General features: G+C 40.6%; 2 protein-coding genes and 1 pseudogene across 3 annotated transcripts; 1 reads left to right on the plus strand and 2 right to left on the minus strand.

Moving 5' to 3' along the window:
- Positions 1–751: 751 nt before the first annotated feature.
- Positions 752–4,232, minus strand: LOC120290216 (annotated as a pseudogene).
- A 619-nt stretch (positions 4,233–4,851) lies between these two features.
- On the minus strand, positions 4,852–12,157 carry LOC120290900 (probable LRR receptor-like serine/threonine-protein kinase At1g67720). 2 transcript variants are annotated; one of them, XM_039307727.1, is made up of 15 exons: positions 11,819–12,157; positions 11,123–11,660; positions 10,433–10,944; positions 10,189–10,318; positions 9,494–9,565; positions 9,341–9,409; positions 9,140–9,211; positions 8,919–8,987; positions 8,113–8,285; positions 7,774–8,024; positions 6,850–6,976; positions 6,691–6,759; positions 6,404–6,590; positions 6,179–6,314; positions 4,852–5,420 (listed from the first exon to the last, which is right to left on the minus strand). In XM_039307727.1, the coding sequence occupies exons 1-15, from the start codon at positions 11,886–11,888 to the stop codon at positions 5,199–5,201; spliced, it is 2,697 nt and encodes an 898-aa protein (XP_039163661.1). In that variant the 5' UTR covers positions 11,889–12,157; the 3' UTR covers positions 4,852–5,198. The 2 variants fall into 2 exon arrangements, with proteins under 2 accessions (XP_039163661.1, XP_039163662.1); XM_039307728.1 differs by having other exon boundaries at positions 6,691–6,756; positions 11,819–12,156.
- Positions 12,158–15,252: 3,095 nt separating this feature from the next.
- LOC120290865 (E3 ubiquitin-protein ligase AIRP2-like) lies at positions 15,253–17,865 on the plus strand. The gene is made up of 5 exons (XM_039307416.1): positions 15,253–15,551; positions 16,204–16,366; positions 16,468–16,534; positions 16,627–16,864; positions 17,122–17,865. Exons 1-5 carry the CDS (start codon positions 15,469–15,471, stop codon positions 17,330–17,332), a joined length of 762 nt encoding a protein of 253 aa, XP_039163350.1. The 5' UTR covers positions 15,253–15,468; the 3' UTR covers positions 17,333–17,865.
- Position 17,866: the final 1 nt, after the last annotated feature.

Here is a 17,866-nt window from a genome sequence, read left to right on the forward strand (position 1 = left end):
TTATTTATATTATTTATAAAAATATTTTATTATCCACCCAAATATTTAGATACAAATTATTATTGGTAATGAATATATTTCATATTTATTAACTATTTCAAGCAATATAGGTAATCAATTTTAGAAGAATATTTTACAAATCATTTATTTTTCACCAACAAATGGAACCAAGATTAAAATTAACAAGGCATGGGTAAAATTGCAAAAGTCACCCAGCCATCTTCATTTCATATTCTCCCTTCATTTGGGGTTAAAAATATACTGATTGTTAATTAAGTCACTTGAGAAATCAAGCATCATGTAAGTTCTTCTATGGGTTTGCTTCAAATACAACAGATCGTTTCCTCCGAAATTTGAGATGATAAAGACAATATTTTTGAAAATTTATTAACAAGTACGGATTATTTCTCGTGATAATATTTGTATATTGCTACATAAAGATCAAAGAACAGCTAAAAAGCTTCAGAAAAAATTAAAAATAGAAGTCAATCCAAATAGGTTAATTAAATGAAAGACAAAGCTAGTCTCAAAATGCTATGCGATATCAAGAAGTTTTGTTCCAAAGATTCTTGGGAAAAGTAATGCAACTCCAGACAGGAAGCCAGACCGTCCTTGCTCGACACAATCCCTCTTTTTCTTTTCATTCAAGCAATGTTTGGAGCAGGGACGAGAAATAACTGACTCTTTTTCTGTCTGCCAATTGCAATGCAATTGAATGAATCAAGGTGATTCAGTTTGAGGAACAAAAAAGTGACCGAAGAACAAGTGCGTAATTCTGTATAATGGTGTTAACATTATGGGCATGAATCTAAGGTACAAGAGTGGTGTCTAGAAACAGCAAGACAACCAAACTGATACAAATTTGCCAATAGCGAAGCGTATATTGCAGGCTCACGGCCATATCTTGCAGATATTCTACACTGTTCACTTGGACATCGTGATGACTGCCAGGATGTATCTTACCGCAGCGACTCTGACTTTGAGTAGCGCCATATCATCCCTCCTACCAGATTGTTCAATGAATGAGAAAGCATCGGCACGACAATGCTCGAAGAGACCACGGTTGCAGAACCGTACATCAGTCCGACAAAGGTTGCCCTACAACAAGTTGAAAAGCCAAACGTAAGCATATAGCCACGGGAAAGGACATTGTTCAAATCACATACCAAATTGCAAAGGAAAACTTGGTGTCCACTGCCCAAATGTAGTATCCCAAATAAGGCAGCAACAAGCAGGACACTGGTCCAGTTGTTTCCAGTCAGTGGGAGCAGTGTACCACGGAAAAGAAGTTCCTGGACAGACAAATTCCAAATACAACAATAAGCATGAAGCATGATTACTAATTCAATAGACTGAAGGACAAATAGATAACTAAGACATACGATTTGTGCAGTACCTCACTGATTCCAGGGAGAAATGAAACTACCAAATAATCCACAGGTTCAAGCGAGGTAAGAACCTGCACATTCAAGGAGAGATTGTACTGACTAAAAAGGTTGCACAGCTTAGATCACTAATTTGCAAGTACACATGATATGTGACACGAGGTTGAAAAGAAAAGCAGCAGTCCAAAGAACAATAGGCCACAAAAATACCCCTCCAACTATTTATGTATATCTCTTTTTTTCCTGTAAGTAACAATGTATGCATCAAGAAAGCCAATCATTCATGCATGTAAAGACCACTACATACAAGAGGTGAAGGGCATACTACCTGCCGATTCGCTGCTTCACTAGACTCTGCAAAGTCTGGCCAAGTCCTCAGTAGCAAGTACCGACAAGATGATATCAGAATAACCAGTCCTGTAACCAACTCAAGATGCCATGTCTCAAAACCAACTGTAAGCAAGGGGAAAGAATGATTCTCTTAAACACGTTTTATTTATCAAGCCCAATCATCATCAAGAGTAAGTGACCAGACACAATGGCAAGTCTAAAGTTTAATAAGGAGTCTATGGACTCTTAAATTGTCCAGTTCAGAAACAACAATTGGGAGAGATATCTTCATTATTCAGATTTAAGGGGGAAAAAGAATGCATTTAGGATATGTAGCATCTAGGCTAACAAGAAGTGTAACGGTGAACTTTCAACTAGTATCAAATGGCTATTGTAAAATAAAACCAATTCAATTGACACTGTTATCCATGCTTCTGTAAAAGAAGCCCTTAAAGAAAAAGGGGCAATTTGATTATGTACGTTATTAACATAATACAAGAAAAAGCTGTCAATGCAACACGTAGGATCAAACTCACTTAAATTATGCACAACCCAGTTGTCTAACCTTTTTATTGGATGTCAGTCTGGAAGTACGGTTTAGAAAAGGTATTAGACAAAAGAGAACTATAATCGAATTTGTGGCATCATTGTCTTATACGAAATAGCCATACACCCAGCCAACTTATGTTATGAAAGGGGTCATTCATATGGTTCTCATCAGTTCAGCTCTCCTTATTTTAAGTATGTTATCCCAGCATTAATACACGGGAAAGATTTCAAAAATGTATCACCCAGCAACCACCGCCATTTTTTAGTTGCGAATCCATACATGATATTTCCTTTGTACAGTCAATCACTGGCAATCCTTCCATGAAGGCAACGTGAGATGCCTGCAAAGTTTGGGTCGAGATTTAGAATCTGACAGGTGTAAAGTGGAAAGACAAATAGCTAAAATTCATACCAGTAAGGATAAAATATTACCACTTAAAGAAGGCAATTCAGTAAGAAATGTAATGATAAGAAAAGCAGATCAAAATTTGTGTTGGCATCATGATGACAATGGTCCTTGTATAACATCCAATGTGACCTTGGACATTACCCCGACACTAGAATATAAGTTCACAATAAGCAAACAATATGATGACCGAGCCAGTGATCCTGAAAGCAAGGACCCACCTCTCTAATTATAGCACCAAGAGCAACCATTAAGCCAGAAGTGACCGTACACGCCTGAAGGACAGTACTTCTGGAGGAAATGGATGTGGTAGAATTCATGGAAGAACTGTTGGAGGAAACGTCAATACTTGGAGCATTTTCAACTGTTGAAGAAGATCCATCAGTCACATTTGTATTGGATGAACTCTGGTCAACTTTCAGATCAAGATCAACACTTTTCTGCGGTCTTCTATATCTTGATCTCTTCACTGAGCATCGAACTGAACCACGACTCATGCTTACTCTACATGCCTGCAGAAGGAAGCAGAATCATGTTAGTTGAAAAAAATCAAAACCACACGTGCTTTATGACTTCATGGATATAAAGGGGGAATTCGAGAATCTTACCCTGCAACAGGTGGCATGAAAATGCTTCGTTGCATCATTGAGGCCAATAAACTCCTCACCTAATTGAACATGCACCATACAATTAAAAGCAGCCCCTTGTAAAGCATACGGTGTCAGCAGACCCAAAAAAGACTAAATATGATAGAACTGTCAACATGCCCACTAAAGTTGTATTCAACAGTCTTAGCTTAAAGTTTGCATTGTGAAGTGGGCCAAATTCTTGAGGTAAAGCAATGAATGAAGTCTAATAGCTAAAGCTCGCATTACGAAAGAGAGCAGTCACATGAGATCAGAACCTTCAATAATCAAAACAAAGAGACAGTCCCTAATGCCAGAAAGTTACCCACAATCAATCGACTTCCACAACATAACAACAAACCCCGGTGAACACATACCGGTATCGCAGCCAAAGGATACGTTCCATATCAACTTTCACAACTAGTAAGCAAAATCCGAGCAAAAATCATCACTTTCTTTTTTGTCAACTCCCGCAAACAATTAAGCAGTCACCGATCATTCCAAAACAGGGTATCCAAAAACTCCATCCTGACAGTGAAATCGCCGAACCCAGAAAAAACAAGAGACAAAACTCCGAGCTATTCATACAAAATCGAAACCAAATGCTTCGAACTAAAGAGAATGCAACCACGTGCCAAACAAACTGACCCTTGAAGACTGAAGCACCGATGAAGCGAGTCGGAGAGGTACCGCCAGCTTGAGCCCAGCAAGCATCGAGGGTGAGCAGAGGCATGGCCGACGAATGACGACAGCCTTCGAAGCGTCAGGCCGTGGCAAACTTCGAACTAGAGAAAGCAAAAAACACACGGGGGCTTCGAGACAGAATCTGCCGAGCTTCGCTCTAGGCCGTACGCATTTTTCTTTTTTATTTGCGGCGGCCGGAGCTTCGATTTTTGCTTGGATTTTCAGAAGATTTATTTTGACGCAAGACATATCTTTCTGTTCGGCCGAAATTAGAAGATTTTTGAGTTTGACTATTGTAGTGCGTGTAGGCCTTAATTTCTACTTATGGACTGAAGTTCGACTCCATGTGTCGGTATTAACATGCTTTGAAGACTTTGGTTTATAAAAAAATAAAATAAGAATTAAATTATAAGAGCCAAAATGGTAATAGATAAAATACTCCGGATATGGCACGTGGCATGTTTGGGAAGGTGGAAGAAATTACTTACTAGCGGTGATACATATCATACCTATAAGGCCTCCGCTGCGACTTTTTCACGCGATCAGGATGATCTTCCTTTAGACGATCCATGTCCGTTATCATTGATTTGAATAGCCGATCAATTTTTCCAATCATAACTACCCAAGTGAACAATGATGTGTAAGGATTGCGTAACGAACAGATTACCCAATGGGTCCGAGGTATTAATTTCATTAGGATGGACCAATTCAGATGCGTGTATAAGCTATCTTTAACAAAATATATAAGGTGAAACATATATACCCACATAGCTGGTGAAATGTTCTTTTCATGAGGATTCGGTGTATGACCTAATGTCAAGGGAGGAAAAAAGGAGGAGAGAGATGATGAGCCTCACACCAAGTAAACCGCTCAGCAAGAAAACCCCTAGCCATTTCCTAGCATATGCCTAGTACTTTACTGCTGTGACTGTTCTCTTACCTCTCCAATGTAGTATTCAAACCTGACTGTTTCCCTTTACAAAATTTTGTTAGAATCGTTATACAGAGTTGTAAGACAAATTTCAAAAGCTCTCTACACTCTCCATATTGGATCATCGGTATGCAAGCTACAAGAGTCGCCCGGCCAATTTCCAGAAAGTATTTGCTTGCTTGTCATCATCTGGCAGATGGGACTATGCAGCCATTCGACAACTCGGGGCTTTCGATTTCGAGAAAGCTTGTCAGCAATGTCTTGCGAGAGGATTGAGCCTCGAACTGCTAGGAGAGTTTTTCAGGCGGCTCTCTGCGTCTTTTCTCGATCTTGGTAGCATCTTGTATGGCCAATATGATCTCCTGCATCCTAGGGCGGGAGACTCCATACTGCTCGACGCATTGGAGAGCTACTTCCGCGACTCTCCACACTGACTCAATCTTGAAGCTCCCTATGAGTATCGGATCGACTATGCTCATCACATCCCCTTTGCGAATCAATGATCTTGCCTGCAAAAAGGAGTGTAAGCAACATGGAGACGATTGTCCAAACAAACACTGCTCCTAGATGTTCATGTTGGTGTAAGGCTGACAGCACATTGAGAAACAGAATAATTTTCCAATTATATGTCTGAAAGTGCTGTTATAACTCCCTCCCTCCCTCTTTTAATCACCGGATTCTGAACATGGTGCAGTACATATTACCAATAGATGAGGACAGGCGGAATCGGGCTCTCATCGTTCAAAATCCATCAAGTTCATCAATCATTCCACCTAAGTATTCATGATCAATGTAAACACCCATTTCATGTCTCGTCATTAGTGAATCTACAGGTACATCGATAACTCTGCATCCTCTGGATGTGCCGCATGCAGGGTAAGCACAATAATCTTATGTCTCAGGAACATACAAAAATTACCTTTTACTCCACCTTCGAATCACATTTATTGTACGTTAAAGAATGCTCTTACGACATCAGTTGACTTTTCCTAAAAGCACATATGGTACTTTCTGACAGAAGTACATGATGCTTCTATTGACCAAAATACGATGCCTTAGCACCTGTCTTGTCTCAACTAAGTTATCTTTCTCTATATATCTTGCATGACTTCTGAATCTTTCATTGGCCTCCTAATCTCTCATTATGCAGCACGTATTTTTTCTTAGTGTTTTAGGTGAGAATCCAGAGGAAGGTAATCTTGGCAGTCTCAAAAACATTGCCTAAAGCTTTTAGCAAGTAAAATAATGGAAGAAGTAAATCTCATACCCAATGGACAATGTTCCAGTCAGAACCATAATCTTCTTCTGGCGACACAGGCTTTCTTCCAGAAATCAGTTCCAAAAGGACAACTCCAAAACTGTACACATCGCTCTTCTCTGTTAATTGTTGATTTCCATAATACCTGTGGGACAAAATATCAAGCTATCTGATCGTGTCCAGGAGAACAAGAATGACAGACAGATTGTTAGCACATGCTTATGTATGGCTTACTCTGGATCAAGATACCCTACAGTTCCCCGGGCTACACTGGACACATGGGTCAAATCCTCTTCAGCTTGCCTTGAAAGCCCGAAATCCGATACTTTTGCTCTCATGTGCATGTCTAGCAGAATGTTACTCGCCTTCACATCTCGATGAATGATGCCTGGGTTACACCCCGTATGCAAGTAATCAAGACCTGTGTACACCTAATTAGTCTTTTATGCTAATTGCACTTGAAATACTTCCTTGAAAAGCTGCGTTGCATGTGAACAATAAGATTAGTTTGCAATTTAAACCTTTCGCTGCATCTTCTGCTATACTGAGACGAGTAAGCCAGTCTAGCTCCTTTTGCTTGACAGAATCTGCTACAAAATCAATGATTAACCTGCCTCTTAGCCAACTCTCAGATTTGAGGAAAGCAGGAAAAACAAAAAGAACATTTGATGAGATCAAACCATGTATGTGATCACGCAAGGTTCCATTGTGCATGTACTCGTATACTAAGATGCGTTGGTGCTCTTCTTCACAGTACCCAACTAAAGGAACTAAATTCCTATGATGGATTCTTGACAAGAGTGCAACCTGCAGGCCCAGTACACTGGTTAGTAAACACTAAGCCATAGTGACCATCTGTCAAATATTCTCACTTCTTGAAAACGTTGTGATACGGTAAGATGGACTTTTGAAAATCCAGTCAAATACTTTCACAATGTCACTCTTCCGCCAAGACTCCTTCGGCCAATGCTGGAGATAAACAAATTTGCAGGCAAGACTTCTAGCCTAACCAATTACAACAAATGACGGAAGTCTGTGATACAGTTTTCTTACTCATGTTGGTCATCCATAACCAACAATGACTACATTCCATGAGCTGTAGGCTCTACACCATGATCATTTGGGAGCACTCTACTGGTCCATTAAATTAATGGGAATGAGATCAGGTTTGAAACCCTATGACTGCAAGTTTACACAACCAGAAAGAGGAAGAGAGAAAAGATCAAATAAGACACAGAAAGCAAGAGGATGTTGCCAATCAACAATGCTCTGTTATTATGTTCTGCACTGGTCATTCTGAAGATGAGCTTCAGCAAGTTTGACACTTAATAGCCACTTCTACAAGAACCCGACTGCCTGACAGTCAAGATCTCTTTTTCCATGAGAAAAAGAAATTGTACTTTCTGCATGTCCAAGGTTTACACTTTAAATGGCTGGTTTAAACGATGATTCAAGTGAAATTTATGAACCCTTGTTACATTAACCTATGGCACATTAGTTCCTCAACTACACGTATTAATGCTTCCCACAACACATCTAACAAGTGAAAGCTGACTGTGTGTTCACAATAACAATACGTCTCGAAAGGCTTAAAGTGAAAGTACCTCAGTCACAAATTGCTGGTCCCCATCGTTAGATATCTCAGCCATGATCTTTACAGCCACCTCTTTTCCATCTTTCATTCTTCCATAGTACACTGACCCGAAGCTACCTTTACCTATTTTCTTTGAAAACCTATCGGTAGCTGATTCCAAATCAGAAAGCGCTATATAATGTGAGCCTTCTTCCCTTAAATGGCCATCTCGAACAATTGAATATGCAGCTGAAGTCTTTGTGCTAGTACGCAATGAACCACCTGAATGGCACAATGCAAATATTTAAGGAACACAAACCCAATCAAATCAATATGAAATGCAGCTAAATGAACCTATTGATGTGAACACCTTTGTCATTGCTTTTCTGGCGGGACTTCCTTCTCCGAAGATTATGCAAGAGTAGCAGACTGCCTAGAAGCAACAATATCAAAACTGCAAATACTCCAATTGAAGCTCCAAGTATCCACCTGAACTGCATCTTTTTCCTTGAGTGTCCATGCAATCCAATGTTATTCCCATATCTGCAATACCACATAGCCATCAGATAATTTCAGATACTTCAGCATTTTTCATAGCTTCCACCGATGTATAAATAGTGAATAGTATTGCAGATAAGTGAGTGGTCGGCATGAAATGGTGCTCTTTGTATATGATATGTGCTCCAATCACATCTGCAAATCTTTCAAGAGCTTATTCTGGCATTATTATTTAAGTTGAATTGCCGTTTACAAGTTTATAGAAACTCCCATTACTTGTGTCTTTGACGATACTTCAAATTAGTTTTCCATGTACAAGATTAAGCCGATTCGAATTGCTTTTGTCTTTGAGGATATTAATTCAAATATCGCATTGATGCACAGTGTGGACAAAGATTCATGTGCACATAGAGATGCACCATCTGCCAAACCAAAAGTCGACCACATGCTATGGGATGTAAGAGTTTCTAATCACCTACTTCAGGTTCCTTTTTGCAGATATGAAGTCTTAGCAGCAACCAGCAACCAATTCACACTACATCAAATTGTACGTTTTAATTTTGGAAGTGAGCAAGGGAACAGGAAAATTTCAAGCTTTGTACCAAAGAAGTCACCAGCTGAACAATATTCGTGACAACCTCTTGTTGTCAGCACTGGCAAAAGAAGAAGTCTACTCACTTGAATTTAATTTTTGCACTTAACAGTTGGGGAGGAATTTCACCAGTGAAAGAGTTGTTTTCGATATTCCTGTCACATGTAGAATCATACTGTTACAACATGATTCATAGCATCTAGGAAACAAATTGGTACCTAATTTTTCACCTCAACAACTAGAACTTTGTCACATCTAAACCAAATGTCAATGAACAAATAGTGAAGAGCGGCTAGTTGCCACGTACAGTTCAATTAAATTTGGCAAAGTACCAAGGTAAGGAGGCAAGGGACCCGTCAATTGGTTGTTCTCTAAATGCCTGCAAGTTCACCCAAAAAAAAGGCAGGAAATGGTTATTTCAGATATAAAAAGAAGCATCACTCAGGTCATATCATGTACAGAGAATGCACGTGAGCTTAAATCTTGAGATCATGAAAAAATAGCTTACACAATCTGTAAGCTGGTGAGGCCGCTCATATCAGGGAGTTTGCCAGAAAATGAATTTCCATCCAGCCATCTGATAAATAGGAAAGAAACTAACTGAACAAAACTGGGTATTCAAAATGAAAAGAAAGATTTTTGCAATTGTTAATGCACTTACAATTCCGTCAACTGCACCAAATTATTAAGCTCAGAGGGGATCATGCCCTTTATGCCTCTTCCTGACAGGCATCTGCTCAACAGATCAGTCCATTGTATTAGCTATGAAACATTAAAAATCTTAAAATTGAGAGTACTAGATTTGTTTGTGGATTAGGTCCGAGGAGCAAATGAGTGAGCCTTCTGCGTGCCTGTTCATGCCCGAAAAGAAATAGGCAATTTTATGGAAATAGCTGGACTAATTTGAGAGCAAAGTTAAGCCTGATCTCAGGCCTGGGCCCAGCCATTTGGGCATCTCTATTGAGCTACCGTATAAAGTAGAACAATCTTTAGATTATAAGCTCTAATAGTTCAATATAACACCAGTTGGATCAGCCTTCTCAGCCATGAATTGTCCAGAACTTTGAATATTATCGATATCGTTAGTGCCTCTCATATTCTATAAATAAAACCGTCAATGCACCACTTTATCAAGTTATTGAGTAAAGATATAACCTTTGAGTATTTTCCCTCTTCCTCTCTCTTGAAGATCCTAAATACATTGAAAATTCCTATAGTCTGACTAGCACAATCAGTAGGTATTACTTAAGGGACAAGCTCATATAATACCCCACATCACGAGACACACTAAAGTCAGAATACACAGCAGAACCCAATAAAGAGTTGCATAGATGATTAACAACATGAGGAGCTCACATTTTTGTGATCCTTGGTGGCATCATCGAATTACAAGTCACCCACTCCCAAGCAACCGGAAGGCATGGATCACCTTGATCTGTGAAAACATTTTCACTGGACATGGAGTGAAGGGCATCAACCACTGTCACTGTTCGTGCCAAACTCTTAATCAGCAAGAGTCACGACACACTAAAGGCTTCAGAAATTATTGAGTAACAAGAACTAATCGACACTATTAAAGATAAAGAACCAGTGAACTCACGATCTAGCACATCCGTCCTTGAAGCAATCTGTGCATATCTGCTAATTTCAATGGCATTCAGAAGTGGTCCTCGGGTAGAATCTGAGGTCTTTTGAAAGGCGAATGACAGAATGAAAGCCAAAGACACGTTCATGTAGCTTGGTTCATAAAGTCGGTAGCTACCATTGGCATTCTCAACAATGTTCACCACAGCATTGTTGTAGTCACCGAAGTCAGGCTCCGTCAATGTGAACTTCCGGGTCTCGTTCGGCCCTAAGTCTTCGATTTCGGCAAAGTATGCATAAGCGCGGGCATTACTTGGAAAATCTTCCAGGTTTAGCCTGTAGGTAAGCAACCCTTTCGTGCCAACAACGGCCGTTTGCATCACTTTGACGGGTGGGTATTCTCTGGTACTAACATCTACATTTTGCGACGTGTTGATTCTCTCTGTACCAGAGGCTACACCAACCAGAAAATTTTGCCTCTTTTCAAGGTCCGAGTCCCAAATTCTATCATAAGGATCATCCGGGTACCTAGAGAAAACTACAAACAAATTAGCCATCGTCATGTTCATCACTATTTACGCTTATCTTATCAATTGCGAGAATCCAGTGGCAACCAAGATTCGCAAAATTCAAAATTTGCTGCTGGCTTCAGCTAAACATCTACCGCAAATAAAAGACAATTTCTTTTCGGACAAGAGCCTTTTACCTCAAAGCCTCCGGAGTCAGAGCCCCGAAGTTGACCCTCGCCGCCACCTCCAAGAAGAATTTATCCTCGAAATTAGTGGCGTACATCGAGAGATTCAACGGCCTGAGCTCCAGAGTGGAAATGAACGGAGCCCCAGTCGTCGCACAGCACAGGCACACATCGACCGATTCGGAAGGTGCCCGTATGATCATCTCCTTCACGTAAACTCGGGCTGCGTCGAAGATGGTCACGGTCGTCCACTTGGTCGTGTCCAAGTAGAGCTCGAACTGGGGGAACGTCGCTCCGGTGTCCGGGTTGCCGTACAAGAACGTCGTACGGACGATGTATCTCCTTCTCTCTTCGGTCCGGAGGGTGTAACAGTACTTCTGGCCGTCTATCGGGAAGTCCCTGCGCGTCGAATACTGCACCGAGCTTACGTTGGGATTCTGCACCTTCGAAGACTGGCCATAGCTCATGAGACCCGTGTCCGGGATCCATGCGAGCCCTGTTGTCGGGTCTGTGTAGTTGCTGGATCCTCCGCAGTCTATGCTGACGAACTCTGCATGTGAGAAAAAGGACGAATTGCTTCAGCTTAGCGAGCCAAAGGAACCAACTTTCGGTGAACACTCGTTCATGTAACACAAGAACAAGAACGAACTCGAAGATGGAGTTTTTACCACACAAGAACAAGAACGAACTCGAAGATGGAGTTTTTACCAGTAACTTGGCACAGAGCAGACGGCGCGACCGCCAGAAATATGAGAAAGACTTGGTAGAAGAAACCCATCACGAAACAAGAGAAGCAGGAACTATAAATCGTTTGGTATCGTCGGAGACTCTGCCTAGCTTAGGATTTCTGCCATTGGAAGAATCAAGAAAGCGTGAATTGGTGCGCTCAGTTCGAAGTTCGACATCACTGTCCTCCTTTGCTGTTTTTCTCCTTCTTCCACTTTTTAGGCTTTTGCTTTATGGGAGGGATGCGCGCTGTAATCTATGCTCTCACTCCTCACATGGTGGTTCCATCTTTAGCTTTTCATTTTGGAATCTCCTTTGCTTTTCCAAGAGAAGACAGCTTTCAAATTCACCTTTTTTTTCTTTTTATCTCAGCGTCGATTGAGATCGCAATTCCATGGACCGACGGTTAATATGTTTGGCAGAAAATACTAGGATTCTTTTTCTTTTCTTTTTTACAGTAAGATTACAAAATTCTTGCTCAGACTCTTGCGGAAAAGTAATGAATAGGTGGTACCATACATGACGTGCACAATTTAATGTGATCGTTTTAGATTTCAGATGTGTGTTCAGGATATTTGAGGTGGTGGGGTCTATGTGACCTGACGGTCTGCTACATGCACCCCCACAATTATTTTGAATGCCTCTCGCTTTTTGACCATTTCATAACTTAGAAAGTGAGAAGATTCTGCGCGTTTACAAAATAACGTAGTGGGGGCATAATGTCTTTCCTTTAAGGGTGATTAGAGTTAAACAAGACATTAAAAATTGGACAACAGCTAAGAAGAAAGATCTCTGAAAGGATTATAACTTCCTATGCAACTTTTTTTCTTAGATATGTAGTCTGTTCTATTTACGACACAACGAATTTTTCTAATAAGAATTTGAGATTGATAAATTAGTACCTTTCAATGTTTAGCACAAAAGGAGAATATGGGGTTGCAACTCAATACACACAAATGATTTCTCTAATTATATTAATACAAGGGGTTGTTTTCAACCAATAAGAGCCTCTTGCACCTCTTATCTAATGAGGCAGGCTTTCCGGCTGTGTTCCTTGTTTTTATGTGATGGAGTCTACCGGTCCTACTTCTCCCAATTCCCCTTTCTATCTTTCTCTTCCTCAGGAGGAGCTGATACCCTCTAATCACTTTACATTTTGGAAGTTCCGAGATTTGAATTGAATAATGATAAAATCTTTTAAGAACTTAAATTCAATTCTTATGAGAAAGCCCCTAGCCACTAGCCACTATATTTATTGGGGTGTGAAAGTTGCCTCTATCTCATAGATTTAACGTTGACGGATGGCGATCAACTTACTCGATCATAGGGCAAGTCCCATCATCTTGCGGTAGGGGCATGGAGGGTGCGTTTGGATGGGCATTTAGAAAGCCCATCCAAGCCCCAAAGCCCTTTCACCCTAAAATAGGGTGTTTGGCAACCATTCCCAAGGGGCTTTCAGTGAAAGTCCCTTGGGAATGCTATAAAAAATTTCTTCCTAAACTACCATCATTCATTTTTTATATTTCCGTTATTACCCTTGTATTTATTTATTTTTTAAATAAAAAGAGCGACCCCTTCGGGACCGGCGAAGGGCGACTGGCCGCCGGTGAGCGAGATCTCGCGTCGGCGGCGGCCGAGGTCGCCCGAGGTTGGGCGACCTCCGCGAGGGTCGCGCGACCCGCCCGACGGCCGCCGGCACCAGATCCGCTCGCCGGCTGCCGCAGCTCTTCACGGCCCGGCGAGGGTTTAGCCTGAATTTTCAAAAAAAAAAAGAAAAAAAAGAAAAAATAATACCCATCAAAGCCCATTGTGAAAGTTTTTTTACCAAATACACATCCAACTCAAAGTCCATTTGCAAAATTTTTTACTAAACACAACCGCATTTTCTCCAAGTAACTTTGAGCTTTCAAAGATTTGCATTGGATTCAAAGCCCATTGCAAATGCTGAACCGGAGAATCCCACTCGAAAGGGATTCTACCCACGTTTTCTTGTAGGTCTCTTTAAAGATTTGTCTAGGTCCGTCGTCTCCGTATTTTATGAACATAAAAATTTGGGGGGCAAAAGAAAAATCCATAGCATAAGAATTGCAAATGGGTTATTAAAGAAAAGAAAAACAAAGCGCGTGGGGAAAGAGTAACCTGGCCATGCCATGCAAAAGCATGTACTGGAAAGCAAGGGAATTAAATTATTGCTGAGAAAAGTACTACATGATCAACTTTGCTTTTTGCTTGTTCCTAGTTTTCTATTGCTTTTTAGCTTTCTATTTGGTATTTTTTTTACTGGCTGTGTGCTGCTCTTTAAAGGTCCAAGATGAGGCGCCCCACTTGCTAAAGGCCTGTTGAAAGGACGTACACAAGATCATATGGTCCCCATTCCATCCGTGTGGCACAGTTTTTTCGGGGTTGGCATTCTTGGACTGACTTGGATTTCAGAACACGAGCAAAGCCACTGTCCATAAACCGGGTCAATGAAGTCAGGGAGAAACTATGGCTCATCACGAGTTGCGATCTACAGCAGACCACCATCCATAATCCGGGTCGAAGAAGTCAGGAAGAAACTTTGGCTCGTGCTCCTCACACGAGACTACCTCATTATATGAAAAAACAAATATGCTAATGTATAAATCAAAACAGCCCTCGGTCCATGTTAGGGACACTCGAGCATCAGTACGAAAGCGTGTTGGTCAAGTAACCTCGCCATTTTACAAATGAAGATTGAAACTTACAATTCATAAAGTCGATTGGTTGATTTCATTAGTGAATTATGTAGGCATCGAAAGCACCGGGACAACAAACAAGCATACCGAGGCTAATGCGCATATTCATTATCAACCCCACCCATGGGTACTAGAAAAAGGACGATTGCAGTGATTTCAACACGGCCGTTGCTGATAAATTAGTCATATTCATTGTTTATGGTTTACTAGTTTATGATTTGGCCCTTCTGATTTCCCCAAACCTCATTTTCACTTCTTCCACCAATCTTTGCATTTCAACGAGCCCCATCAATTCCTATGACTGTCGCTCGGCGTTTATATTTCGGCAATGGAATTATTTCTCTGGCTTGTGGAAGGTGAAGTCAGCTTCTTGACTTTATAGCCAGGTTCGTGCATAATTGGCAGGTGAGACATTCTGTCACTCATTATTATTCCACAATAATGGTCCTATTATTATTTCCTCTCTGAAAATTCAGTGATCCATTATGATTTTCAGGCTTAAATTAGCTTGGTTTAGAGTCATAATTCGGAGGCAAATGACAGCCCGTATTCTATGCTGGGTCGTGTCCAAAAAGAAAAGAAAAATAAAAGGATAAGATCAAAAGAAGATTCATGAGAAAGTGAAGTCATCCCTTTCTTTCCTTCTTAGTCTTGCAAATGTTTAAGCACTAAGCAAACTCTCCCTCTCCCTCTCTCTCTCTCTCTCTCTCTCTCTCTCTCCCCTCCGTTCCTCTTTTTCACAACTTACAATCATCACTTTTCATTTTCTTTCTCCAAAATTCTCCCCCAACAGAACCAAAAGGAGAGTCCCTCCAAAACACCGGAAAGAGGAAGGGAAAGAACCCAAGAAAGGACCAATCTTTTGCATCATCTCATTCTCACGTCTTCCCCCGCCTTGTTTGCTGGTATCAAACAATGTGGCAAAAGCAGCCGAGCACCTCCTCCTTCAGAGAATCCATCAAAGCTCTCGAAGCTGATATACAACATGCCAATAGCCTGTGAGTCCTCCTGTTACCATAGTCATGATTTTTGGTTGATAATGTTTATAATGATCGTGTTCTGTAGTAGAGCCCATATAGATGATGAACTGTAGCTCTAAGAGTTTATGAACTGGTTCTGTAACAAATTTCTTTTTTCTCTTTTCCGGGGTTTCGTCCATGGACCTTGTTCTTCTAAATGGGTAGTTAATAGGCACTGTTTCTTGGTAGTTGGTTAGCTTGAGCATTGGCATTTTGTATTTGCAAGAAAATACCCCTGAACGGGAATTGGGGTCAACAACAACAGAAAAGTTCTCATGTGAAAATATTAAACAAAGAGGAAATTAGGCTGCAATACTCAATGTTCTTGATTCTTCATCGTTGTCGTCATTTTCCTTGCACACGGAATGCATGCTTCGTAGGAGGTGTTGTTGTTCTGTTTTGTTATTGCAATACTTGTGTTTCAGGATTTTGCTCATTCTGTGTTCAAATTTTCGCTCTGTCAATCTAATTGCCAGGATTGCTCGCTCAATTTGGCTTCCTTAAACTCTAAAAGCTGATTAATTCTCTCTTTCTTTCCATTTCCCCTAAATTTCTGACATTTTTCACAGAGAACTTGTTTAGTTCCTGCTATCATTGGCGCTTCAAAGTTTCATCCTTCTCTATTTTACAGGGCAGCTGGTTTACCAAGAGATTATTGTGGCGACAGTATTCAGATGAGATTGTCATACAGTCCTTTTGCACCGTTCTTATTGTTTCTGATTGAATGGATGGACTGCCTTTGTACAGATTCCATCCCAAGTTATTTAGGCCTTGTTCAGATCATAATATACCAGGTAAACTTATTTTTAAAAGTGCTGGATGTCTAGTTCATGAATTTCCATACAAGGTTTTTATTTTATTTTATTTTATTTAATTCGTTTTCAAAATTATCTAGGTTTATGTTGACGGCATGCCGACAATGTCTTCGAAAGAAAGAAAAGCCTCCCTGAGGGAATTTTACGGTATGTCCTTTTTTTCTCTTTTCCAAGTTCACGAAAGAAATGGCTGAATCCTGCATGCTACTATATGTAAGTTAATCAGAAACTTTATGCAGCTGTCATATATCCTATGTTGAGGCAACTGGAAGCCCAGTTTATACTAATTGAAGATGACAAGGACAAAAGAAGCCAAGCAGAGGATGTTTCAAGCAGAAAGCGGGCAGAAGACAAGAGGAGAATTGGCGATGAAGATATTGACAAGGAAGATGAATGTGCCATATGCATGGACCGTTTTAATAAGATGGTACTGCCAAGCTGCGGGCACTCGATGTGCATCAACTGCTTTCGTGACTGGTAAAGGGAATGTTAATGTTTCTTTTAAATACAGAAATTCGTAATTCAAGTCAATCAACCTCCGGCACTATATAGGGACATCTTTTCTGTTAAAAAAAACCTGTACTTTTGCCCTAATCCAAAGTGTTTATGCTCTTGTTCATGTTTCTTAAATGTCGATTCACCACATGTAAAAGAACGGTTCACAACCCTTTTGTACTTGATCCCCATGCTTTAGGGGCAAAATGTGCTAACTGTACGGTGCATTTAAACTTCAGGAATGGTCGATCTCAGTCCTGCCCCTTTTGTCGCGACAGCCTTAAGAGAGTTGGCTCAAGAGATTTATGGGTCCTCACGGGCGGCAACGACGTGATTGATGCTGTTACTCTAGCAAAGGAGAATCTAAGAAGTTTCTACCTTTACATTGAGAGCCTGCCTTACTTAACACCTGAGACCCATGTCATTGTTTTTGATTACATGATAATCTAATAGTGAGCAGGACTGAAGAGTTACACCGTCATTGTAGGTAGAGATGTTGCTAGCCTTCCATTATTAGTGAAGCCTAGGTACATACATGAATGTGGAAGCTCAAGCAGAAGCCAAGGTAGCTGTGCGTAGATGAGTTCATTCCTGATTTACCAACATTATCTTGGAAATTTGGGTGAAATCAGGTGGATCAATATATAGTCCTGCATCGTCTCCTCTCATCGTGGAAGCAATTCTCAAGCTTCTGCAAGAATGAGAGCTAGATGAGTGTATAGTACAGAAACAGGGCATTGATTGGCATTCAGCCCAGCTACTTTGTACCTGACCACTGGAATGCAAAATGTCACGCTCTGGGAGGTTGGTTGATGTTTATAGTCCCGCTAAAGGGGCCTCTGGCATTAAGCCTGCTGATTATAAATGGTACAGGTGAAATAATTTATGACGAACTTGAAAGTTAATCATCTTTCCTGTGCCAACTCTATTGCAATGAAGCATTAAGTTGAATTTTAAAGGAAGTTAGATTCACTTTCGTTGTAC

The sequence above is a fragment of the Eucalyptus grandis genome, chromosome 2 (genome assembly GCF_016545825.1).
Source record: "Eucalyptus grandis isolate ANBG69807.140 chromosome 2, ASM1654582v1, whole genome shotgun sequence".
Taxonomy (NCBI): Eukaryota; Viridiplantae; Streptophyta; class Magnoliopsida; order Myrtales; family Myrtaceae; genus Eucalyptus; species Eucalyptus grandis.